Source organism: Akebia trifoliata, chromosome 11 (assembly GCF_017979445.1).
Source record: "Akebia trifoliata isolate Shusen 1 chromosome 11, ASM1797944v1, whole genome shotgun sequence".
Classification (NCBI taxonomy): Eukaryota; Viridiplantae; Streptophyta; class Magnoliopsida; order Ranunculales; family Lardizabalaceae; genus Akebia; species Akebia trifoliata.
The window spans coordinates 46,271,602-46,298,617 of record NC_141385.1 but is presented as its reverse complement, the minus strand read 5'-3'; the positions used below and the strand labels follow the sequence as shown (position 1 = coordinate 46,298,617).

At 31.6% G+C, this 27,016-nt stretch overlaps 2 protein-coding genes across 2 annotated transcripts; both read right to left on the bottom strand.

The window, feature by feature from the left end:
* Nucleotides 1–12,568: 12,568 nt before the first annotated feature.
* On the bottom strand, nt 12,569–17,287 carry LOC147392113 (vesicle-associated protein 4-1-like). Its single transcript, XM_086458711.1, has 7 exons — nt 16,779–17,287; nt 16,266–16,336; nt 15,868–15,949; nt 15,669–15,787; nt 13,525–13,602; nt 13,269–13,388; nt 12,569–12,909 (listed from the first exon to the last, which is right to left on the bottom strand). The coding sequence occupies exons 1-7, from the start codon at nt 17,017–17,019 to the stop codon at nt 12,850–12,852; spliced, it is 771 nt and encodes a 256-aa protein (XP_086314837.1). The 5' UTR covers nt 17,020–17,287; the 3' UTR covers nt 12,569–12,849.
* A 5,491-nt stretch (nt 17,288–22,778) lies between these two features.
* Nucleotides 22,779–26,821, bottom strand: LOC147392112 (receptor-interacting protein). Its single transcript, XM_086417294.1, has 3 exons — nt 26,647–26,821; nt 26,417–26,568; nt 22,779–23,075 (listed from the first exon to the last, which is right to left on the bottom strand). The coding sequence occupies exons 1-3, from the start codon at nt 26,738–26,740 to the stop codon at nt 22,908–22,910; spliced, it is 414 nt and encodes a 137-aa protein (XP_086273420.1). The 5' UTR covers nt 26,741–26,821; the 3' UTR covers nt 22,779–22,907.
* Between the last annotated feature and the right edge of the window lie 195 nt (nt 26,822–27,016).

The window sequence follows — 27,016 nt, the reverse complement described above, 5'->3', positions numbered from 1 at the left end:
CTCGCTCTGTTAGTTTTTATAGGGATTTAACACAAATTTTCAAGAGTCACATTTTTCTTAGGAATCCCAAGCATCTCAACAGTCTGCTTAATGGAGAGCCTCCATCTAAGTTGAGGTTAGTGCTTTTATATCATTAATTGAGAGATCCATTTGACAAGATTTATCCACCAGAGATCATAATAACAAAGTTCAGATTCTGTGGGATTCAATTCGGAACAATTTGATAAATTTTGTACAAACTTCATAAAATTTCCAAAAATATACTAATAATGTTTTTGCGTGTCTTAGAGCAACTCCAACGCAATGGGCATCCCTCTACCTACTCCCTCCCAATTGCTGTTTTGGGTAATGGAATCCAAAAATAGTGTCTCCAACCCAATGGAATCCAAAAATAGTGTCTCCAACCCAAAACCATCCCTCGCCACTTTAGACATTTTCGGTACCCAAAAAAGTTACCCTCACATGTTACCCATCCTTAAGTTACCCTCACATGTTACCCATCCTTTTTGGAGGAAAAATATTCAGGTAGTGAGGTTGAAAATAATGTTAATTTCGGAAAATTTTAAATCTGAATTAATTTATTACTACCTACAGTACCTAAAAGACTCATTTATGAGTATGGGTCAAGGGTCCGGCGTTGGAGATGCTCTTAATTAAACCCATCATCTTCAACCTCCCTTAAAATCCACCAACATAACTAAGTAATTAAGTTATGAGTAGTTCAAAAGTATGAATTGGTCACGGGATAACCCTTACACTCTGAATAGATCTAAAGGACCTTCGCGCTTTCACAATTTGTATTTGCACTAAAAATCAGAATCAAACAAACTTTTACCCGATTTCACAAGAGAATTTTATTATGTACAAGCCTTCTTAAGATTTATATGTTAAAAAAAAAAAAAAAAAAAATTTTGTCTAGTTTATGAGTCCTAGAATTAGGAATTTTGGAAAATTTTCAGAGAAAAAATGTAAATTTTTTTTTCTTTTAAATATTTAATCGATGGGAAGATATGCTAATGAGGCAAATTGTTTTTTTTTCTTAATTTAATCCGGACTTATCATCCATTTGATTTTGATCTTTCTCATTCTCAAGAAAAAAAAAAGCAGAAGGAGAGAGTTTTAAACGAAGAGAAGCAAACGCTTAATCCAGTTGTCATAATTTACAATTTACAGAGCTTTTTTTACATCCACTCCTCTCCTCTCCTCTCCTCTCCTCCTCCTCCATAACAATTTCCCTTTCTATCAAGAGTCTAACATTTTCGACTCTCCATCAGTCCCCATGTCTCACCCTCTATCTTTGCCCACGTCACGATAATCGGATTGTAGGGGCAATCTTCTCCTCCTCCACAGCTCAATTTTGCTGGAAATCCCAAAAAGTACTTCTTCAGAAAGCTGGACAAATTTTGGGTCTTGTATCTAACTTTGTCCCCAGCAACTCAAATACATCACGTTTCGGATGGATTCGTCAGCTTGTTTACGCTTGTCGTCTCCCTTACAGCTTCCGAGAAAAGTTCCCAACTCGGAACTAAACACGCCGGAAAACGGCCTGAATCCGGTCAAGCTTTCGCCTGAAGGAAACATTTTTTTACCGAGTTGAAGAGATCTAAGGCCTGTGTTCCATTTGAAGCCTTGATCGGTGTGGCCTTGAACTACGGCAACGCTGGCTGCCATCCAAACTCTGCCTAAATAACTCATCTTGTTTTTCCGGTATAGTTTGTCAGATTCCAGTGGGAAAATAGAAGGAAGTTAATGTTGTCAGACTCCGGTGAGTATAAAAGCTTGTCGAGTTTGTCGGATAAAGGGAGATAGAACGGTGGGGTTGATTTATAGGAGGGAGAGAGCAGTATGGGATTGGAGATCCAAGCGGTTTTGGAAACAAAACCACCCTTTGATAAGTGGTTTCTGGTATTTCTGATGGCGAGAACATCGAAAGTTATTGTCGTTATCGAGGATGCCAAAGGGAGTTGTTCTCGCCAATTTCTCGGTTGTTTTATACTGAAATATAAAACATTAGGTTTTGATATTTTAGTGAACTACGCGATACGACTCAAAGTTTTAAGTTCAAAGAAACATTTTTATTCTATTTTTGTAAATAAGAAGATTACTTTTGATTTAAAGATAAATAAGAATAAGAGAATTACATTATCCAACTATATTCAACAAAAAATATTCCTTTCTTATAATGGATTGAGGACTTTATCATAAAATTTTGATAGGTTTATAGCAATGGGTAAAAAAGGAATTCTTTTATTTTAATACTTAAATATGCCAATTTGCCACAACAACTCATGTTTTTGACATAAATACCATCACCTATAATTTCTTTAATAAATTTTTAAAAAATAATCTTCTAAATTATAACTTTCTCACTCTCAACATTTTACACCATTGAAAGAGAAAGAGAGAGATCATAGTTTACCAAATAGATTCTAGATTTGAGGAACCATAGTGAATGTTATAGATCTACACACTCTTGTATTCGATTCTCGATTTATCGAATATTTCCACAGTGAATTTCTCTTTTATTTCTATCATTTATATATTTTTATAATTTCGATACATTTCTTGTCCATATTTATCTAAATGGAAAATTGTACCAATTTTTTTTATTTCATGAAAATTTTAAAGTTTTGTTCATAAAAGTGACCCAGTGTCGAATCTCAATGCTGAAATGTATTATAGAGTCGAGGGTCAATGATACTTATTGTCGAGGTTCGACATTGTGGACATTTTTTACTCACAAAAATTTATGTTGGACAATTTCATCAAGGTTCAACAATAGGTACCATTGAACATCGACGTTGTAATACATTTCAACGTCAAGGTTTAACACTGGATAAATTTTATGGACAAAATCGTTAAAATTTGTGAAATCAATTTTTTTGCTACCATTTTTTATTTTTATAATTATAGACAAGAAATATGTCAAGATTATAAGAATATATAAATGATTTTAAAAAAAATGGAAAAAATGGAAGAGAGGTACAAGGTTCACTATTGTTCCTCAAATCTATAGTTTCTTTGGTGAACTCCAATGACTTTGGTAGATTTTGATATAGAGTACAAATCTCTCTCTATCTTGATGGTATAAAATGTTGAGAAGGGGGAAGTTACAATTTAGAAAATTATTTTTAAGGATATATTAGAGAAATTGTAATTGAGGGTATTTCTATCCAAAAATATGAGTTGTTGTAGCAAATAGCCCTATATATATATATAAAGCATTATATAGTCCAACTTAGCGGACACGAAAAGGGAATACTACCATCAAGTTTTTGCATCTGTACATTTAAAATCTAAAATCATAGAACACTCCTTTCCTCTATTTTTATAGTCAGACTCTAAAGTAACAAAAGCAACAATAAAAAATATCAGCCAAATGATTTTAACATTTTTGAGAAATTTAATTTTGAAAATAATGTTATTTTTAATGATAAAAAATGTAAAATTAGATATAATATAGCCATGTTGCTCCTTATTATGTTGTTTTAGAATAGATGGTGAAAAAAATGCAAAGAAAAAAATGATGTATGTCTAGACTTTCAGGTTTACAATATACAAATAGTACAATCTTAATGCTTCAATTGGAAACCAATGATAGTTTTATCTTTTAAAATAAGCAATATTTTTATAGTGTTGGACGTTTTATGTGTAATATTATTAATTATAATAATTATCATTCTATAATTTATATTCAATCATTGTAAATGAGGGATAATCTTGTCGTTTAAAAAATAAATTAAGGTTTGTAGAGAGTTGTTTAAACTCTAAGATGGTGCATGTAAACAAGACTTTGGAGGCCTTCTGAGTTAAACTTAGTGAAATAGCAATGGATTTGCATCAAAAGTTAGAGTAATGTCACTTAAATTTACATCTTAATTAACATGTATAAAGGTGACTATTACCTTGTAGCAGAGGTGTAACTTGATTCGGTTTGAGGTCAAATTAGAGTCAAATTGTAGGTCGGTTTCCTAATAAGAACTAGAACCAAACCAACCCAAATCAAGGTAAAGTTGGTTTGGTTGGTTCGGCTCCACTGATTGTCAATATTCTATAAATTGTAAAAAATATTTTTTAATGAAAAAATAATCATATAATAAATATAAATTTCATATAATAATCACTAATCTATAACCGGACAACAACTTGATCCAAACATAACCAAACCATCCCAAAGTTACCGGTTTGGTTTGATTCTCGATTTGAACTGGACCATGTTGCACCCCTATGTCATAGAGCCAGGTCAAGGGAATATGCCTTGATAAATATTCTTTTGTGGACCCTTTCTCTGATAAGTAGTTGTGTGATTCAAAATCATTATTGGTTGATTACTGTGATGCATGAAATTTGACTAAACATACGTTCTTATTTCATTTACGTCCCCCTTTTCATTTGCTAGGATTGACATAGTACCGACCTAGAAGTTTTATTGTTGAAGGAGTGGGACAGTTTACTATCGTAATAGGGCTCCCATTAAGCAACATACATCAGCGAGATTGGTGTTGAGAGACAATGTATATTGGAGATTCGACATGATTTCCTTATCAAATCAATAACCAAAGAATAATGGAAAACATTAATGTCCAAGTCATTGTATGTGGCATCCTCAAGATTGATATTGAAGGCCACACGTGAATTGGGATACCAGATGATTTTCGTATCCTTACTATTTTTTTTTTTTTAATTATGCATATAAAAATACCATTCAACGGCTAAAAATAATAATGAAAGATAGTAGCAGTTTAGGCTTTATTTCATAGTAGTCAAGTCCACTATTTTTTTTTTCTAAAGATTGGTAAGTATGTTGTTAATGAGTTTAGCTACTCAGTACTAGCATTATTTGAACCCAAGTCTTTGGTTTCATCACTCAAAGACTTTATCAATTAAGCTAGTCGACACCTACATTTTGGGGTGGAACCTAGCTTCTTGTCTTGGACATAGCATCTTATTAAATTTGATTAAAATACTTTCGTATAATTATAAAACTTTATGATATATAAAATAATAATTAATTGTTATTATATGTAATATTAATAGATATTCAATCATAAAATTTTATTTTTTCATAAATTATAGATATTTAAATTAGGAAAAATTATCAAAAAAAATTTAATTAAATAATTATTTATAAATAAATAAATAAAGTACTATTTTTTGTAAAATTAGAACAATCTACACTTGAAATGACGCAATTTATTTTTAAAAATTTCGTCATTTCAAGTGGTGCAACTCTTTTTATTTTAATATTTAACTTCCACCACTTAAAGTGGCACAATCTTGACCCGACAAACCTCATTTTATGCATTTGACTACCATGATTGACTTGATAAGATTGCAAATCTTACTAAGGGTCATTGATGTATTATTAAATTAGTAATCCAACAACACAGACTTCTAAATTTCATGGACAAACTCATATTCGAAAGAAAAAATTCAAGAATTGTATCTTTTTGAGTTTGATCGTAAATGTTGAAAATGGATGGATATCAAACTCTCAAATTCAAAGGTGGAAATTAACTATTTTTTTTATATAAAATAAAAAATCTTATTTTAAAACTCATAGAATTTTTTTTCTTTTATAATCATGTGCATCAGATCATGTTTTTGGATGCCACATGTTTTTGGAGTGAATTCTAAGCACATCAATTTGTGGGATACAAAAACATGATTTGATGCGCATAATTATAAAGGACAAAATTCTAAGAGCTTTAAAACAAGAATTTTTTTAAAAAAATAATTAATTTTCACTATGAAATTTTAGTTTTGAATTTGAGAGTTCGATAGTCATCCATTTTCAACATCTACGATCAAACTCAAAAAGATTTATTTTTTAAATTTTTTCTTTCGAATCTGAGTTTGTTAATGAAATCTAGAAATCTGTATTGTTGGATTGCTAATTTAATAATACATGTGAGACTAACGACCTTTAATAAGATTTACAATCTTATCAAGTTAGTCATGGTAGTCAAATGCATAAAGTAAGGTTTGTCCAACTTTAAGATTACGCCACTTTAAGTCTCAAAAATTTTATTAAAAGAAAAATTATGTCTCTAAATATGATAAATTTAAAAAAAATAATTCAAAAAAGTAAATTGCTCCACTTCAAGTGTTGAATTTGATTTTTTTTTGTTATTTGACAAAAATAATATTTTTTTTTATAAATAATTATTTAATTAGATTCTTTTATAATTTCTCTTTTAAATTATTAAAAATTAATTATTTTAAATTAAAAAAAATGTTAAAATAGATTTATATGACTGAGTTTTTCAAAATATCTAGAACGAAAGATTTTACTCACTCATCAAGAATTACTAATGATGAACACATGATCTTTCAAACACAAAATCCAATGGTCGAGATTCAATGTAATCCAATAACACATATCTGCGGCACATTTATCCTAAAACAAATCTCAAATTTTTTTTTTTTGCATGAGTCAATCTTTAAAAGTCACCCAAACTTGACATAACTTCTCATATCTCGAATTCGATAAGATGTAACACTTTTATTGAGGAATATATCTTCTCGATATAATATAAACTATATCGCGAAAAATTAAAAAATGGCTGTACGAAAATTCATTTATGGATGTAGCAGTAGAAGGATGCAGGTGCAAGTGGCGGGCTTATCTCGAAGAGAAATCGTGACTCATCCTTTCATGTCCAATGGAAACCAACTGTTTTCTTTCTTTTTTCAAAAGTTTGTTCGACTTGGGCCCACATGTTATTTTTTTATTTCGTCTTTATCTTTATTTTATGTCTTTTTCACTTTAATCTGTTTTCAAAGGCCCCTGTCCGAATCAATTATTTGGAAATGGACTAAATGGATCGGGTATTCGGGTTCCTCTATCTCGCATTTGAGGCCTCCACAAAGCCATAACCATCACATGATCATAATTGCTAATGGATATTTATCTCTTTTGACACAAGTGGCAGTATTTTATAAACCGTATCAAAATGAATTATTTGAAAAGGATCGCTTTAATTTTTTTATAGCACATTAGATTTTTTTATTATATTTTTTGAATGAATCAATTTAATTTTAGTGAGATCTATAATTTGGATCTAATAAGAATTAAAAATCTATGAGAGTGCTGATTTTCTAATTAGAAAATCTTTACTCGGTCAATACTCAGTTAATGTGGCATGGAAATAGAGTCATAGATTATTTTTTTTCAAAGATGTGCAATTGTGTATCTCAAGGAAAAAATCTATAATTCTGTATTCATATCAGGTCAATCGAGTATTGACTAATTAAAGACTTTCTAGTTAGAAAATCATTGTTCAATCGATACTATCATCACCCATGGCCTTTACTAACTAAGTTATTGCACCTACAATGATAAATGATTCAATTATTGAATCGAATGATACACTAATTTTTAACCAACTAAAAATACAAAAAATAAAAGTTTTCTTTTGAAGACATGAATTTTTAGAAGATAATTTAATTCCATAATTGATTAGTTAATATTCATATCTAATATTATCAAAAGTAATATATATATATATATATATATATATATATATATATATATATATATATATATATATATATATATATAATTTATTAAAATTATTAAAGTTTTGATTATCTTGTATTTATTAAAGTTCTTTAATAAATTAGGGCCTTATTAGCATCATTTTGTTGTTTGTGCACATCATGAAGTGACATGTATCCATCTTGTTTTCTATTTCTTCTTGATATCGGGGTTATATATATATATATATATATATATATATATATATATTGCAACATGAGAAGTGCATTATCTATAGATTATGTGACATTTTATTCATCTAGAGCCAAATTAGCCTCATCTTTGAGCCATAAAAATGTTGCACCAAGGGCAAGAAAACTTACACATCCCATACATCTTCGGAAAGATATCAATCTCATTTATTTAAACTTAAATTTGTACAAAGAAAAATATAAAGAGAAATGTTCTGATACCTCTTTTCATAATAGAAGATATGGTTCTGGACAAAATGAAATGAAGGAGCACGTTTGATTTAACCAACCAAATCTTTGGGGTTAAGAATTTGATGTTCTTATATTTGCACGTTTACAATGACAAATCTCATGAATTGGGTCCCCAACAACTCAAATAAATCACCATTCTCAATGAATCCTCTGCAGCCTTACATTTCTCATCCCGGTTCTTGTTTTTCTTTGTTGAGGCATCGAGAGAGCGAGGAATGGGAATAGCTTTAGCGGATGTTCCAAACGTCATCCGATTTCGATTAAAAGCTAACAATTTGGGTTTGCTCACTTGATCTTTTAGTCCAAGAACAACTCCTAGAGTGATTGCCATACAAGCCTTGTTAAGGAGCTTCATTTTCTCTCTTAAAAGAAAACTGGAAAACTGAGGGAAAAATCTAACATGGATGAATAAATTTTTAGTTGAGGAGAATGAATTATATAGACATGTAAAAGTTAGGGTTGTTTTATAAGTGTGTGCTGTTTTTGATCTGTAGCTAAGAAAATGGTTTTGTGAAACCCACTAGCCAAAAACCAGCAATTCAAGAAATGGAAGAAAAAAAATGTGAAAAGTTTGGGATATTGTTTGAAGATAAAAACAGAAATGCGGCCACAAAGATCAGCCTTTTGATCTTAGGATCTGTTTGGCACTGTGCATATAATTTCTAAAAGCATTTTTTTTTTCTGGTTTATTGTGGGTATCCCACCCTTGGGTGAGACTAATTCCATGGTCACTCACACCACCCCATCAGAAAATCCTACGTGCAACTTGCTCACTTGAGGGTCAACAACACTCAAAGAATTCATTGCTTCATGAGGTTTCAAACACTTGACCTACCCTTCCTTGGGAGTTTATCAAGGCTCGACGCCATTAAACCAACCCTTGGAATACATTGTTTTTGAAAGTGTAAATTACGAAACTAGTTACATGTTTTGACCGAATTACTGAACCAGCCATTTCTTTATATTTATAAAATGGTCATATATCCAATTTCATAAGTATCTTTGTTACAAAAATGGCTATCAGATATACAATTCTACGATTTTTCTCACATGGGGGTAATTAAGAGTGAAAAAATATTTGTAGGGACAATTAAGAGTGTAAAAAAATTGTGGAGGCAATTGCAACAGATTTCTTTATCAGCCGTGATAGTTCATTATTTCTTAGTAGACTTTGAAAATTCCTATGAGAGCAAGTGCCTCCATTGCCCCCACTGTAAATTTGCAATGGGTTTATCGCTTTGATTGATTCTGTAACTTATGTAAAATATTTTGTTGTTTTCATTAAACACCCTTTCTTCAAAAGAAAGGGAAAAAAATTTCTTTATATTTTATATAGTATCTTTTTTTTAATTTATTTGGAACCGAGGTATTCAAGTCTCATTCAGCACCCACTAGTCCTCAGGGCACGCATTTTATGTAATATCTTGCAAGTTAAAGATTCTGAAAGAGCTCTAGAAACTGTAGATTAAGGTAGTGATAGTGGATATGAACAAATTTAAATTAATTGAAAATATAGCTTTAAACGAGATTAAATAGAAGAATCAAATTCATTGCAACACCTGTAAGCTTTTGGAATAAGATTTTGAAGATGATAACAACTTCTTTTAAGAGTACCAAACAGAGACTTTGTAGGAATATAAGTAATATAATATCTAGATGAAAACAATCCTTAATTCCACTTTCTTTCCTTTCTGTCTCATCTTTGCCCAACTTTTCCATTTTGTACTTAATATCGATCGCACTCATTTGCGACTTAAAGTCTTTAAGAGAGGACCCACCAATAATACCTCCCCAACCCACCATGAATAAGACTAAATAATAATGAAGCACTATCTTCCATAAAAGGCAATAATTTACTGAAATACATCCAAGGAGTAGTTTCTTAGCTTTAAGAATCATTAAAAAACCTTTCCCTACCCAACAACCTTAGAAAAATAGGTTCCCCTTATTATGTATTTTGTTCAACTGATGGGTCATTGGTTTCTTCCCTTCATATCCTGAAGTCCAATTTTTGGGCTACTACATGGAGGGGTGCCCCCTGATTTAGAATGTAAAAATCTCACTTATTCTAGTTTTAGGGCCATTTATTTAAAAAATATATATATATTGAAATTCATCAACTTTGATCCTGAGATTATCTGTTCCAGTACTAAAAATTATAGGACTTGGAATCATCGTGTTGGATAGGTTTTGATTTTGGATACTTTTGTACCCCAATTGGAACCGAGTCGTTGACACTCTTATCCTAGATTTGTGGATGAGTTGACTTAAATAGATTTCATTGAGGATAATGGATAAGCTCCCACTTAAAATTAGTACTTTATGAATGTGGGTTTATGTCTTTAGGAGTGCTTTTATTTTAAATGTCCCTTAAAAGTAGTTGATAGATATTATAAGGGTCATAGAACCTATTTATTGGTTCCATCCCATACCCTTCAAATGTATTATAGGAGACAAAGATCTTAACCTTTTATTTTCTACATGCTTATTAATTGATTTGGATTATTAAAATCCCATTTCCACTAGAAAGAGAGATTAGAAGATTAATTTAAGGTCATCGTATCTTGAATTCAATCAAAACCCATTAGTTAGGATTTAACCAACTAAATGAGATCCTCTTTTTATCTAAATCTGAGCTGAGTCATCTATTTTTTGTTTGATATAAGTTGTCAACTTATGTTTAAAAATAAACAAATGTTACTAAAGCTTAATACATGCTTACTTTAAGTCAATGGTACCAACAATGTACAACATATATCAAATTAGACCTCCTTTGTGGATCTAAGTGACAGTAGGTCAGTCCCCTGCATCAATAACTTGAATTTTACTAAATTGTGCTAGTTTTGATCCTTATTATTAAGGAGTGATTTTTTTGCTCAAAGTGCCCACTGTGCAGTCCATGCCATGCCAAGCAAAACAAGGGTATTTTTGTAACTAACAAGAGTAGTTCTATAAGTTGGGGATGCTATTCAATAAATAAATAAAAATTGCTCACAGAATTTGGCTCACCGAGTCACATACATCCATCCAGGCTCCACTCACATTTACTCGCACGTATTTGAATTACTTCCTTAATTTATAAAACTACTCTTGCTTGCTTAGTGCTCATCACACCAAACATGTAAGGGTAGTTTTGTAATTAATAAGGATATATTAAATTAGGAATGTCATTCAATACACAGGCACATCTGACTGGTGGATCCCAGATATTTTTTTAAGAGTTCGAGTGAAAAAAAAAGTTCTCCAATCTATATGGCTGGCATGCCCATCTCTGGCACCCAAGAACATCGTGTAAACGTAGAACACAAAATTCTATAAGATATTTTTTTTTCAGCATTGATTAATGTATTTGATGGTCACTTTTAAAGCCTTTTTTTTTTCAAAAAATAAAAATATTTTTGAACCACAGAAAGTTGAGTGGTCATTTGGACAATTGTGATAAATGAGGACCTCAGCAAAAGCCCTACAAAAATTTATGTTAGTTTTATTGTGAAATTTTTGTTATTTATCTAAATTTAATTCAGCAAAATTCAAATTATAGAAGATAAAATAAAGGAAAATCAATTAAGATGGATTTACAAGTCTTATGAGTACTAACGACATGACTAAGAGCAATTTTGTGCAAGTCCGGAAACATCTGAAATCTGAAAATTAAAAATCAGACTTAAGAAGTTTCATTCATCCATCGTCCCCCCCCCCCCCTGCCTCATTTATTTAAAACTTCTAAATTTCTGTTGAAATCTGATATCTAAAACGTTACAAACGAAAATAAAACTTCTAAAATTCTGAATTTTAAAGGTAGATCACCTCCATTTCCATTTACACTTCAAAAGTATAACCAAACTCACACTCAGACAATGTTTCAAAAGAAAAAATGGGGCAATCTTGATTTTCCAAACACTGACACAATCCAAAATATTCCCCAAACTCCTTTTTAAATCCAATGTCAGGGAATAAAAGTCCAAAATAGTTTGAAATTTTAAACCACTACTGAGGTGACTAATTTCCACAAAAATCAAGTCAAAACGCCATTAATATAGAGGTGAGGTGATAAGGATGCACCTTAAATTTTGGAACAAAGACGAATTATTAAGTGGCAAAAGAGAACTCGTGTGAGTGGTGGACCCACCCAATATTTAATAAGATAAAAGGAATAATGCTTGAAAAAGAAGCGAAAACTACTGCTTCTATAGCATCTGTTTAGGTTTCCTTTGATAAGGTTGGCACCTGACAGACACTTGCAATCAATAAAGAAAATATCAAACTAAAATAGCAGTCTGGGAAATAAAATGAAGCCTTCAGTAACTCATAAAGGGTTCAGAAACCGAATCCGATTATAACATTTGAAATCAATGAATGTGCTCAAAACAAATTGCAGAGATAAGAGATGATGCGACCCAGACCCAGACCCAGACCATGCCCGCAATACGGGAGACTACAAATAGAATGCGAAGCTCGGAGCCTCAAAACAGAGAAAATCATGAATTTAGTATATTAGTATGCCATGAGGTTTCCATGAACTATATCAAATGCAATAATCACTCCAATCACTTTTACACTGAAGAGAAGATGAAGACCAAGGTAATGTTTTTGGGTTCTTTCCCTATAGAAAACAATTTTATTTTCACAAGGAAATTCACATTATCTACAAAATTAAATGTCTTTAAACTCCATAAGATTCACTCACATATTACGACACCGAAACACATTATGGTTTCCTAGCCGGACTTTTTAGACGCAACTTCCCTTCAACAATAGACTTGGTAATTAATTAAAAGAGAAGAAAATGATACATTCTTTATCCATGGTGCATTAGAAAATCTTCCACCAGAAAATAAACACATTGCAACAACACCACACTGCACTTTACACTGAATCAACCCCTTCAACTTGTTGCCGAGCCAGGTATCTTTCCCTTCGTTCTTTCTAGAAAAACCAAAACCAGGAAAAAAAAATAACTAAATATTTAAGGGAAAGTTTGGAAAAAAAATAAAAATAAAGGGTGTTTTAGAAACACCCCCTGTTAACTTGGTTATATTAGGTTTACCCAACTTGACCGTAAGTCAAGGTTGCGTTTTCTCGATGATTTAACGATGAACTGTTGATTTATTTTTATTTTTTTAAAATGCTCTTCAAACACTTAAATTACTAAATCAAAATTTGGAAGAAATCAAAATTTCACTCCTAAATCATCAAGAAAAAGTAAAGTGGTAAACCTAATATAACCAATTTAACAGGATGGTGTTTCTAAAATACCCAAAAATAAATTAAGATAACCAGCTTACCCATTCATCAATAACAAGTCCTTCCCCAACAATCCGTGGACCAGCATCTTCTGGTGGTTTCTTGCGTGCCTCGAGTGCTGCCTCAGCCTCAGCCAGCTGACGCTTCAGTTTTTCTAGTGCCTTCAAAGGAAAAAACTCACAATGTGAGTCATGGATACACAGATGTCATCTATATGCATCTATTTAAGCACATTTGTGTGTGCCACATACACCATACATAAGGCAATAGTTATTAATGCTGATAAATCTTACTTACAGGGCTAGGGCGATCCACATCTAAGAATATAACCCGTAAAATCTGTTCAACTGCTACTTGATCCTTTTGCTCATCAAACTGTATTACAGAAATTCAGGTGCCCATATTTGTTCAGTATAGAAACTAAAGCTAAATAACAAAGATCTCCACAGTGATTCAAATTTTGCAATTAAAGCTATATAACAAAGATCTATCTTGATTCATGTTAAGAGAAAATTGAATGAGAATATCATAACTAGCTAGGGGAAAAAAATTGCAAGTTCAAATCATTTCTTGGCTGTGAACATTCTTACTATATTAAGAACTAAAAATTAGAGGTGTAAGCAATAAAACTAAGGCTCGGCTTGGTACGCCAGCAAATTGTCTTCTATCTTCGCTAAACAAATGTTCGCAGGTAATTGTCATTTTATGGTGCTTGGTTGCGTGAGCGTCTCCTTAAGTAGGCCCACCATAGACCTTAGTGTGCCGCTGCAAAAACCTTTTAAGAAGATTAGCAAAATTTTGGAGGGACTTTATAGGTCGTTCAAACACATTCACAAAAGGACTCTCGAACACAAAGTTCTCCCTGCTACTTCTCCCTTGCAAAGTTCTCTCTGATTTGCATGTCATGAAGGTCTTTCCTCCACCTCCATATCTTCCTCCCGCCCTTTCCCTCTCTCCCATTTCAGTGGGACTCATATGGTACAGTTGGGGCTTAGAGAAGATTGCATCAGAGTAACAATTTGTTGATTGACTTCGTGTTCGATCAGAAAAGCATACCACTAAAAACTGGTAACTGTTAAACACGATTGTAATAAGCTTTTATTATACGCTGTTTCATGCACTTATTAGACGTGAATAGGGGATGGTTTGATTATCTTTTTCTTGTGGAATATGAAGCTTCTTCCTCATTTTTATTATGGTGCAAAAGAGCATCGAACTGGAATATTTTCAATCTTAGGGTATGAAACATGATTTGGTGAGCATTGAGCAAAAAAGAAACTTGAAAAATCAGATCAGATTTTGGAGAAATGGGCAGAACTTTTTGCATTTAGTGATTGGCTCAAAGAAGCCTTCATTGACTTCTCCTAAAGAGGTCAAAGACCCAATTCTCAAAGCTGAATCTCAACTCTACCTCTTTATGTCTAATGGACATACCATGTGTTTAAGGATGATCAATTTGTTCGTAAGGCATACCTTGAAGGTAAGGGTCAATGGCATCAAGGGAGGTACCAAAAAGAAACCTGTTTACTTGCCTCTACTAGTTGGATGTTTAGCTGAACATTTAATAATTTCGAGGTTAGTCGTCCATTCCTCTCTTCAAGGAGAAAAGGATATTGTAGATCAAGTCTCATACTCTCATACATGAGGAAATTCATTGAACAGATAACTTAAATGTAATGGGTTCTGTAAAAAAAAAAAAATTTAACATCAATATATCAAGCTAATGTGGTCATGGGAAATAGGTATGGCTTGGTCTCATATGAGATAATGGTGAACAATATCAACGTCATTTCCTCTTTGGGTGGGCCACGAGGCATTTGTTCAGTCTTATTCTTTTTATTGTAAATTAATGAAATTGATGGATGATGCGTCAAGTTCCTCTTGACATAAATATTATTCTATGTCGAATATTCATTGGTAGATGCACACACTATTTACCTACTATTATAGGACGTAAATGTAAACAGGCATGCATGACAATGTGTATGGGGATTGATATTCACACAAAAATATGAAGAGGTAGGTTTAGCACTATCTAAAATCAAAAAATAATATATACATTTAATAGCATATTTCATAGATACATAGTAATACTAGTGATCGCAACTGACTCTGAACAGGGATTGAGAATAAGGCAACTTAGACAGAAGATTCATACAGCCAAGCTTCATTCTAATATATAATTGTTATGGGCACTCAACACGGTGTATTTCTCTAAAAGCAATCCCATGGAATCTCAGTCTACCATATACTAAAGAAACTATGCATGACACTGTAATGAAACACCAGATGGTATACTAGAATAAGAAAATAATAATATATCATTCGCGATCTAAAGATTCTCAGATGAAGTTCACACTCACAAGCCTGTACCAACAAATTTCTTTTTTTTTTTTTTTAAATATATATAAGTTTAAAATATTAATACAATCACAACTCACCAGCTCGGGTACATAATCCATTACTCCTTTAACCTTTAGGCTCATGATCTTAAACTTAACCTTGCTCTTCTGATCCAATTGTTTCTCATTGTTCTCTGGTTGCTCCACAAACTTGAAGACTAGCATTCAAAACCAAAATTAAAAACAAGAAACCAACTTAAAAAATAAGTAAATAAATAAAGGTGAAAGAAGCTGTTACCTGTTGCTATAATACTTTCACCAGGAGCAAGTATACCACCTGGAGGACGCATGAAACAGCTCTTTGGTGCAGTTGTTTGAAACTAAAGCATCACAACGGAGTAAACCGTAGACAGAGAGATAGAGTTTAGAAGTAATAACATTTAAGACATTTTATACATCAAAGAAGAATATAGTATAACCTAACATAATATAATATAAAAAATAAGATATTGGACTTGCAACATCCTAAACAAGAAAACAAAAATTGATGAACAAAGTCTCATAATCTATATAAGAATATATAGTTAGAACTTCAAGCCATAGACATGAAAGCCACGTGTTGTCTAACATTAGGAACCTATCAGCATCAACAGCAAGAACTCAGTAAAATAGGACTATTGTAATATTACTTCATACCTTGAAAGCTACATTAGATCTGCTAGTGTTTTTAATCCTTATTGCACTTCTCACTTGTTTTCCAGGCTCATCTTCAAAAGAAACAATTATAAATAAAGTAATAAACATCAAGATAAATGTGGGACTAAATCCAAAGCCAAGTCATAGGTCCAAACAGATCAGAACAACTAAATTTAAGAAAAAGAGGTCCAATAAACATGTCAATTAACTCTGAAAAGAGAGAAGAAACTGAAACAGATCACACAAAAAGCAAATGAAACAAAACCCAAATCTCAAAACTGATTAAATAAACAAACCCAATACTCAATACCGATTAAATCATCACTAAACAAAACACCCAATCCTCAAAATAAGCTAAAACGCCAAAAATCAACAAACCCAACTCTCAAAAGAGACTAAATCATCAAAAAACAACATACCCAGTCCTCAAAATCGATTTAATCAGCAAAAATAAAAAATTAGAACAAAATCCCAAGTCAATGACCAGAAAAACTAACCCCTAATAAGACTTACAGGGGAAGTACAGCTTGCTAGCTGGATCAAGGCGAAGTCTACGACGAGCAGGAAGAAGCGATCTCGCCACAGATGAAACCGTATTTGAAGACTGAGTATTGGATCCCTCCACTTGTTGGTGGGTTTGATGATTCTGATGCTGAAGATTCTGGGAAGAAGGATTTACCGATTGCCAAAAAGGAATTTTGCAGAGACTCCAAACCTTGCCATCAGATAGAGATTTGTCGTTAACAACAGCCATCTTTTCTTACCAAAATCTGACCCACTTCTTCGAAAAACGGTTTTCAGGCCATCTAGAGGTGGTTTTATCACACCAACAACAACTTGGACCGAATTTCGAGTAGAGATTGGGAGATTTTGAAGAAAAAGATTGAGAGATTTCTGAGATCTTTTGTGGGGGAAGGCCTTTAATCCGTGAGAGGTGGGGATGACGGTACCTTAAGATTTAGACAGGTCGGACCTTAAAGTAGAACTTCGCCGTATTTTACAAGCTGGTTTAAAACATGGTCCTTTTACTTAAAACTCGTCCATTACCGAGACGACTCGAGTGTCAACGTGAATACTCCTTCACAATGACTCGTCAAAACCGCGTTTTTTTTCGGTGTGATTTAGTAAGACCCTCTATAAAATTCTATAAAATTAGAGATACCCCCCCTGCTAAATGCAAGATGAGCTCTGGCCCTTGACTTTCGTTGACTTCGTCATATCATTAACTAAAAGAGTTCTCCATTAACTAAAACTGTCAAATGACTCAAATACCCTTAGATAGTGCAATTATTAAACTACCCTTCATCCATCTCTCTCTCTCTCTCTCTGAAACCCTAATCCTAAGTTTACATGAAAGAATCACGAAAAACCTTTAATTCCTAACATACCTTTGAATCATGCACACTTTAACTCCATAGTTGGAACCCTTTTAAATTCAATCCTAATAAAAATCCTAGAATACGAATTCTATAATTCAAAACCTCACACAACCACCACCACAACCAAGGGAATCTACAACAAAAGATCTTGTATCTTTGATCAAACCATCACATTTTCAATCGACAATCTTGACATGTTGAAGTTAAGCTTATTTGAAGATGGAGGAATCTAGTGGCATCATATAAGTGAGAATTTTTTTGGTGGATTGGTAGGAAGAGTAAACCCCGAAGGTCTAGATCGATCTCCGAACTGAGCCGCGATAAGAGTGGGACTCGTCATTGTTCCTTTGGAGCATCAACAACTTATGTAAGTGCTCTGATTTTGAGGTCTAAATCGAAATAGGTTTTTACTATTTTTAAAATTTTAGATTTTTTTTTTAAAAGATGGGTTCACACATTCATCACACTTTTTCAATAGGTTTGGGGAATGTCGAGGTTGAATCCCATCGTGGTTCATCTGAGAAGTTATCCAAAGAAAACCTGTAAAATTTGGAAAGACGATAGAGTCTTGAGGTAACTATTGAAATGATTGTCATCGAATTCAGGAAAATCTATTTTGCCAGGTGATGAAAAACAAATTCAGAATTCAGAAGTTTCATCTAACGTCCCCTCATCGCTGAACCAAAACTTCTAAATTTTAGTTCTTAATTTTGAAATATGAATCAAAATAAATGGTAATAGAGTTTTTGAAGTCTGAATTTTAAAGATAAACCACCTCCATTCAAATTTCAGAAGTATTACTAAACACACACTTACTAAGTTAGTAAGGATTTGACTCTTACTAAAGGTCCTTAGGCTTAAATGTGGGAGTTAGTTGGAAGTTTTGTTGTCGTGCAATTTCAAAACATTGGATCAAGCTCAAAACATTTTTTTATCTGATCTTTTTTTTTCAATCTTTATTATTTATTTTATGAAATTTAGAGGATTATAGTGTTTGATGGCTAATGTGTTAATCCATTTAAGCAAAAAAAACCCTTAGTAAGGCTTAAGATCTTACTAAGTTAGTAAGGAAAGTGTTACACTTTTTCTCTTATTAGAAGAAAGAGATGTATGGTACATTGCACTACATGGTATTTGAGTTATTTGACAATCGTAGTCAACAAAAAATTGTTTTTGTTAATAGTTTGACTAAATCAACGAAAGTCAAGGGGGGCAAACCTCATCTTGCATTTAGCGGAGGATATCACCAATTTTATAAAGGATAATACTAAATTACTCTATTATTTTTCTTGTAAAATAATTATTTAATAATTAAAATGTTTATTGATTATTTGAAATACAATTTTGTGATTGATTATTTATTAATTCAATTAATAATAAAATAATATTATTTATTATTTGTATAAAAATATAATTTTTATTATAAAATTAGTTTAATCAAAATTAATAAAAATGGTTTTAAATAATTTTTTATTATAATTTTTGGATACCTAGTTTGATAATGAGTTGCCATAACTAACTTTTTTTTTTTTTTTTTGTCTTTTAAGATGTGAGGTAGTTTAGTTGGTAAAGTCCAGTGGTGATGGATTCATTTCATGTCATCATTAAATTGCTAATTCCAATAAAAATATGATAAAAAAAAAAAACTGTGACCAACTCTAATAGCGGAGGTTGTTAATCCACTAAGTTGGGACTTGGGATTGACAGATAATGGATTTTGGATGCCCTAAAATGTTAAGTTTTTGCAACAACATAGTATGATATAGGGTAATTATTAACATTATATAGGTAAAATTATATGAAAAATTGACCTGAAGATTCATGTTAATTGAGATGGCGAATTATTCTCATCCATGTATAACAAATAGATAAGGATAGGGAGATGTAGACTAAAGTTCAAAAAAAAGATTAAAAGAAAAGAAATACTAAGAATCTAAGCTCTTTCTTTCAAATTAGGGCATATACAAAAACAGATTACATATTTAAGAAAGAGATCTTAAACATTAAATGAAAAAAATAGCAAATTAAAAAAATAATATGAAAACCTAAAATTCCTAAAGAAACAACTTCAAAACGCCATTTTGAAGGTTAAGAAAAGCCGAAGCTATCTTGTTATTCAAACTAAATGGGAAGCTTAGTTCCACCCCAACTGCATATGCCATATTGAGAAAATGGACAACCATGGTAGAAATAACAGCCAAATGAAATTAAGATTTTTGGTACATCACGGGTGAAGCAAATCACAAGACGTGATAGATCCTTCATGGTATATATCTAAGATCATCCAATGGATATTCAATCTTCATGGTTGGGATGATGATCCACATATGTAATCGATAACACACATCCCCTAAAATGGATAATGATGTATTTCAAAAGTTATAGTGTAGATCATGGGAGAGATGTAACAAGAGATAATTGTAAAATTGGTGTTTTATGAAAGTATACCGATAAATAAAAAAGGAAGCCATTAGTGTTTTGGAGGATTGATTTTTATAATTATAACTTAAGCACCCGAAACTCTTTGGTAGGTACCACATTGATAAGAAGGAATTTTAAATAAAGAAAGAGAATAGGAGAAATAGAAGATTGATTGATGAATAATAACAACATAAATTTAGTGAACTCATTCAAGCTATATATAGCCAGACACTAGTAACAACAAGGACCAGGAAATGCTGAAGAATAGGAAAAAGAATGGCATCCACTATGCCACTCAAAGCAGACTCAACCACCCATTATGCCACTCATGCTTACTCAATAACTGACTCAACCACCCACTATGCCACTCAATAGCAGACTCAATAACTGACTCAACCACTCACTATGCCACTCAATAGCAGACTCAATAACAGAACTCAATAACAGACTCAACCACCCACTATGCCACTCAATAGCAGACTCAACCAACAATAACTAAAACAAATTAGACCAAGTCTTTTGTAGTCTGGTGAGTGCGTAGCATGTATGTAAAGTGGCACATATCACACATCAATGCCTAATGACGAAGAACATAACAGACTTCAGACACCAAACATTGATGATCTCGAAGGGCTAATGATTATAAATATCTCAAAATTGCACAATGATTTAAAAAGATCTTCAAGCCTTCTAAGTATCGAAAAACATAACTCAGCGAGGATCCAAATTTTTTTAATTAAAATAATTACGAAAACAGGGGAAATTCCAACAAATAAGGCCATCCAATTTTCAAAATAGGATGGCCAATCCAATTTTAAAGGGAATTCTAAAGTGACTATACAACACATTGCTTTAGACACTGAGTTGATGTGGAGGTGTGCAAGGAACCATAGATGCTTTCCTCAAGATACGAGTGAAACATTCACGATTTTGTGGACACCTCAACGTTAGTGTCCAACGCAATGTCCTGAGCAGTCACTCTAGGACGACTGGATTTTAATAGTACATGGACCTTATTCTGCCACATGTCCAAATGACAATTGAGCAATTACCATGTGTTCAGGACAGTTAGCCAAGGGCCACCAACCAGCATATATGGGCATAAAGGATCTCTTTCCAACCAATTTAATCTTGAAATCCATAATAAAAGTAAAGCCCACCCACTTTTATAATCGGATGGAACCATGGTTTTAATAAACCTCGTCTAAGAGTCATCTCGGTCTCATTTAGCAATGGTATGAACGTACAAGATGTTTCACCATTCACATCATCTAGCCAGATAAACGAGATGTCTCAAACGATATTTTGAAAATATCGACAGATCGATTCAGTAAAACTCAATCGAGTCAACTGGAATTTTGATTAAAATAATTAATTTTTTTTAATTTAAATATTTATTTATAAAATATGCTTTTATGACTAAACATATTCTAGCCTATCTTATTTTATTAAAAATCATAATTATTTTAATTAAATATATGTAAATCAATCACTCTTAATCGAGTTAAAAGCTTTGTCTCATCTAAAATGAGTTGACTCATCTGAGATAATTTGGTCTCGTTCATGGACAAGATGAGACGTCAAACCAAGTTTTGTAACCATGGATGGAATAATACTTTTTTAAAATTTTGCTTAAAGTGGAGTGACCCATGTTTAATTGAAAAAGAAGGGAAAGAAAAGGGAAAAAAAGAATGAGTAAAGAAGAAAGAGAGAGCACTATCATATCATAAGTCAAATTGAGTTAGGATTGGAAATATAGTAACAAAGAAGCATAACAAAAATGGAGATTCACTTCTTAAATGATAGTTAAGTTGAAGAAATATTCAAGTTGGAGGTTTTAAAAAAGTGAGAAATACCTAAAAGCATGAGGATGAGATAATGAAATTGTGAAAAATGAAATAGCAAAAATAACATAATCGAGACAGTAAAACAATAATTTACGTGGTTCAACAATGTGCCTACATCCACATAGAACAAAACAAGAATGATCACTATTTTTTATTTTTGTTCTACAATCTTAGATATATCTATTTATATAACTAAGAGTTATCAAAATATGTAATACTCCCAAAATAGAAACCTTCAAAAAAAAATATTCCTTAAAAGACTATTATACAATTGCTCTTTCCATACCCCTTAAAAAATTCGAGTTTAAGACTCCACCCTCGTAACTCTTTACGTAGCGTAATAGAATACAAAACATTTATGCAACAGAAATCAGATATGGAGATACTTTCAATAAGAAAAGCTACCACTTTGGACATAGTGGAATATATGAAATAAGATTCGTTTAACCCAATCCATATCCTAGGGATTAGGCTTTGTTCTTGTTGATAATGATGAAATGTATGAATGCAAATTTAATTAAAATAAGATAGTTCTTCTAATAATTTTTTATGGACGAATTTTGATTATTTTTCTTGTTCTCATGAACAATGATTGTTCATGTTACCTTCTTAAGACATGTCCTTGAAGCATAGTCTTGGCTATCAACACAGGTAGACTTTAAACAACTTGGTAAGATTGTATTTTCGTGGCTATCCACATAACCCCTAAAAAGAATATATGGATCTGATTCTTATCTACTTTTAAGTCTTAAATCTCATGTAAATAATCCTTTTATTTTGTCAGCATTGTCGAAATGGATACCAATTCTTCTGACCCCACAATAATCACAAATCATATGTTGGTGCCACCTATATGTCACAAGCCATAAATTAATTTTAGTTTCTTATTGATTTAGAACAATCATGATTATCATCAAGATTTTTGGCTTTTTTTTTCCTAATTTCATAAGGTCTTTTATCAAAGGAAAATGACAAAAATAATCATAAAAACAAATCTAAAATTGCAACTCAGAATCATCCCATTGAAGTACTGCTGACTCCAAATTTTGCTCCCTCTTGAGCTTATCTTTTACAAACCAATCGCAAACTCTCCCTGCATTAAGCTCTTCAATGGGAAAGCCTTCTTGCTCTGATATCACTCTCAGTAGATTTAGAGATGAGATCTGGAAGAAAATATAAAAATATGTTAAATAGTTGAAAGAATGATAAAGATATGAAACCTTTTTACTGTCATTAGATTTGTCTTAATCAGAATTAAATATGAATAAGCATATTTAAAAGTAATTATTTTGAAAAAATTATTAGAAATAAAAATAAAGTATTAATCAAAGTTAAATATAACTTTCATTTTAGAATATGAAAAATAATTATATATATATTTGGGTCGAGGTCGAGTCTGACATTTCAAGTCAAATCAACTCTTAAAACATGGGTTTTCACTGTAAAAGGAAATCATGTCAGGAGGACTGAATTTGCACCAAGTTAAAAGAACCGACATGTAACCAAAGATGCTATTAACATCAATGTACCTCATGGTTTTCACTACCATCATTTGGATTTAAAATAGGAGAACGCTTGTAATTTTATCGGACTTTTTTATTTTATATAAAATAAAAAATTATCTTAAAATAGATTATATATATAAGTATTAAGTACTAGTCATTATTTGTGGGGTAGCCTTCGAAAGCCAACGTTGGAGAGTCAAAATTTGTCCTCTACGACTAAATTTTTTTGGATTGAGCGATTCTTTGTATGGATAATCTCCATGATGAAAACTTCATCCTCACAAACAAAAATCAGTCCAATATAAAATCTCTAACACCATTCAAAGTGATTTTCAAATTAACAATAATAAATCAATGATTCACAATTTTAAATCATTTTTTATGGGGTTAAAATTAATTTTCTAGACAGTGATCTCTTTATCATAGAGATCATAGTCACAAAAAATCAATTCATTCTAAAACTTCTAATTCATATGGGACAAAGGCATTGCTCGGTGTTAACTCTTTAGTGTTGATTGCCAAATGGGACACTTATTTATATGATACATAAGTTATAAACCATTTGAATATTGATGCCTTCCCTACTTTCTCTTCATTTGATCTCATGGTTTTAAAATCCGTTTGAGCCTGAGATGATTAAGGTGAGTTATCACAATCTCAGACGTGATTAGGTGAGATGGCAATGTGAGTAGTTTGAAAAAGTAGAATCACGGTGAGATGATGCAGAAGTTCATCATTTTTTATTCTTTAGATAGATAACCTTGAACTTATGACACAAATTAAAAAAAGAAATAAAAGAAGACAATGACTCTAAAATTTATAATAATTATGAATAATCAATTATAAGTAAGAATTTCTTACAAATGTTTAAATAGATCAAGACTTAAATTAACTTTACCTTGAATTTTCAATAATGTTTTTTTAAATAGTAAAATTTCCTATTTTGACATAAACTCTTCTATTTTTAACTTGATATTATAATAATTTTTCTATGAATTTTGTATGATAAAAATGTGTATTTAACTCTTGGGTTCATTCCATCTTCTTTTGACTTTTTTATTTATTTATAAATATCCTATCCTACATCAATGATCCATAACACTAACGCGTTCAATATTTGAGTTAACAAAAAATTGGTCAGAGTTAATCAAGTTTTCTTGTTATTGATGTATAATGATTAAATTTTTTTAGTGATTCAAATATTTGTTATCTATGACAAATAAGAAATTTTCAATTGAGAATCTTTAGAAATTTTCCTTATAATATGAAAATTATAATTATTTAAATTAACAAATAAATTTTATTGATTTGCTCAAACTATTCAACTCCATATCAGATATTGGGAAAAAGACTCCAGATATTGGGTTTTAAAACCATGCTCGATCCCCTGTTCCTATTTTTATTGGATTGGCTCTACGACTTTAAGTATACATAATTATCTTAGGGTTGGGACCCATCCACTCATAAAAAATCTCAATCATTAAAACATGAAATCCAATACATTTAGAGATGGGTTGGAACAATGCCTACCTGTGAAATTCGAATTAAATCTAATTTGAAAGCTCAGTCATACTTAAAATCTGTTGAAATTCCACAACTCTGATGGGATTGGTGCGTGTTTCTTACAAATTAGCCACTAAAGCTCCCACTGATTATTTTTTGATTGGGTATGGATTTATTTTTAAAACAATTCAATCCCCCTCTAGTCTTGCATCTCATTTGGTGCACACGCCCGGATCCATTAATTACTTAAGGTGCCTAGAATTGAAATAATTATCGTATTTTTTTTTTTTTAATTCTTAACAATTCCAACTCCAAAATAAGTGAATCTGAAGTCGTCAAAAGTAGTGGGTACCCATCAATTTTGATTCTCAAAAATCAGATTGAGACCAAAAAATCACGCTTGATTAGAAGTAGAATTTCATCTTCTTTATATGTTAAACTTTTTCTCATTATAAAATGTGAAAAATATAAGAAAATACCTTCAACTACAATTTTGTGAAAACTCATGGATTTTCACTGTAAAAAAGAAATCATTGAAAAGTTATTACAGTTTTGTGTTTTTTTGAGGTGGGATATCCATTTTTTCAACCACAATTTTGTGATTGGGCAAATGTTTTACCGTTTTACATTATATATATATTTTATATCTTTCCTCTTTACTCGTTCTAATTTTATTGTATTTCATCTTTAACTTACTTTATCATTTTTCATTTGTTACCCTTTTAATTTCAATTTTTTTTAAAATAATTTTCTTTCAATTTTTTTTTATTTTTTTTTGCTTTTATCACCTTAACCCTCAAAGAGGATGTCACGACGAACTCGACGAACTCTAGTCTATATAATAAAATATCATGGCTAAACGTCTCATCCAACTAAAATGAATCTAATTTATTGCTTTCATCCTATCCTTTCAATTTTATTGTCATTACTCTCCTCTCTCGTCTTCTTTCAATTTTCAATAATATTTATCTAATTTTATTATCTTTCCTCGTTTATTCCTTTAATCCCAAGATATCTTAATGATATCTCTCCAGTTATATTATTTTTTCTCTTTTAACCTTTTAACCTTAGAGAGGGTGTTCATAGGAGCGAACTCTAATCTACAATATAAAAATAAATTAGTAAACAAATCGATTTTTCATACAAATAGGCATCCATCAGATAGAATCGAATCAATTTTGACTACTATCAATAACAATTTGATTCCTCTCAGGAACGACTCTAATTAAATTTTCATAAAGGGATCCGAAACTGGGCTTTTTGGTTTTGTTTCCGATTAAATGAGTACCCATAGAAATCCCTAATTTTTGCCTATATTTATAAACTTTTTATGTTTCTTGTAATATTACATTGATTTGTTTGAGTCGATTCTGGAGTCATCCAGTTGACTTGACGCAACGGTGGGAGTCGTGTCAAATATTCGAGTTTTAAAACTATTTCTCCAATCAAAAGTTTTAAAATAAAAAAAAAATTAAAAAGAGGTGGAATCCACATACCGTTAATCGACATAGAAACTTCTCGTGAGTGCCCAAACCAGATATTTCAACTAAACCAGCTTCTTCAAGACTCAAGAAACTTCGTTTTTCGCTCTTGTTTGCTTCTTCTTGACACCCTCTCAGCACAAGCTTTCTACCAACAACTTTTCTTGCTGCAGACATCAAGTGTCTCTATCAAAATTAAATAAGCTAAAGATAGAGAATTTAGAGTTTATTTAATTAATTGATACCTTGATGGAATGTTTGTGTTTGTCTCTGAAGCTTTAAAGGGTTAAATGTAAATGGTGATTGTAAATGGTATTTGCAAGATTTAAGAGAAAGCATAGCTTTAAGAGGCCTCTTTTTTTTTTTGTTGTTGTTGTTGCAAATATGATGGAAGAATAAGAAGAGAAGATTTTATCACTATTTCGATGGTTATATGTGGTGCTGGTGGAGAAGAGATAATGGTGTGTGATTCTCTGCTCATATTATTTCTTGGGTCCTTTGACTTAGCTCCCTAGAGAATAATATTTATTTGGAATGCACCCCTACAATTAAATTACTATTTGGAATGGTCTGTGACTTGGTTTTGGAATGGTCTGTGACTCGGTTTTCTAGATA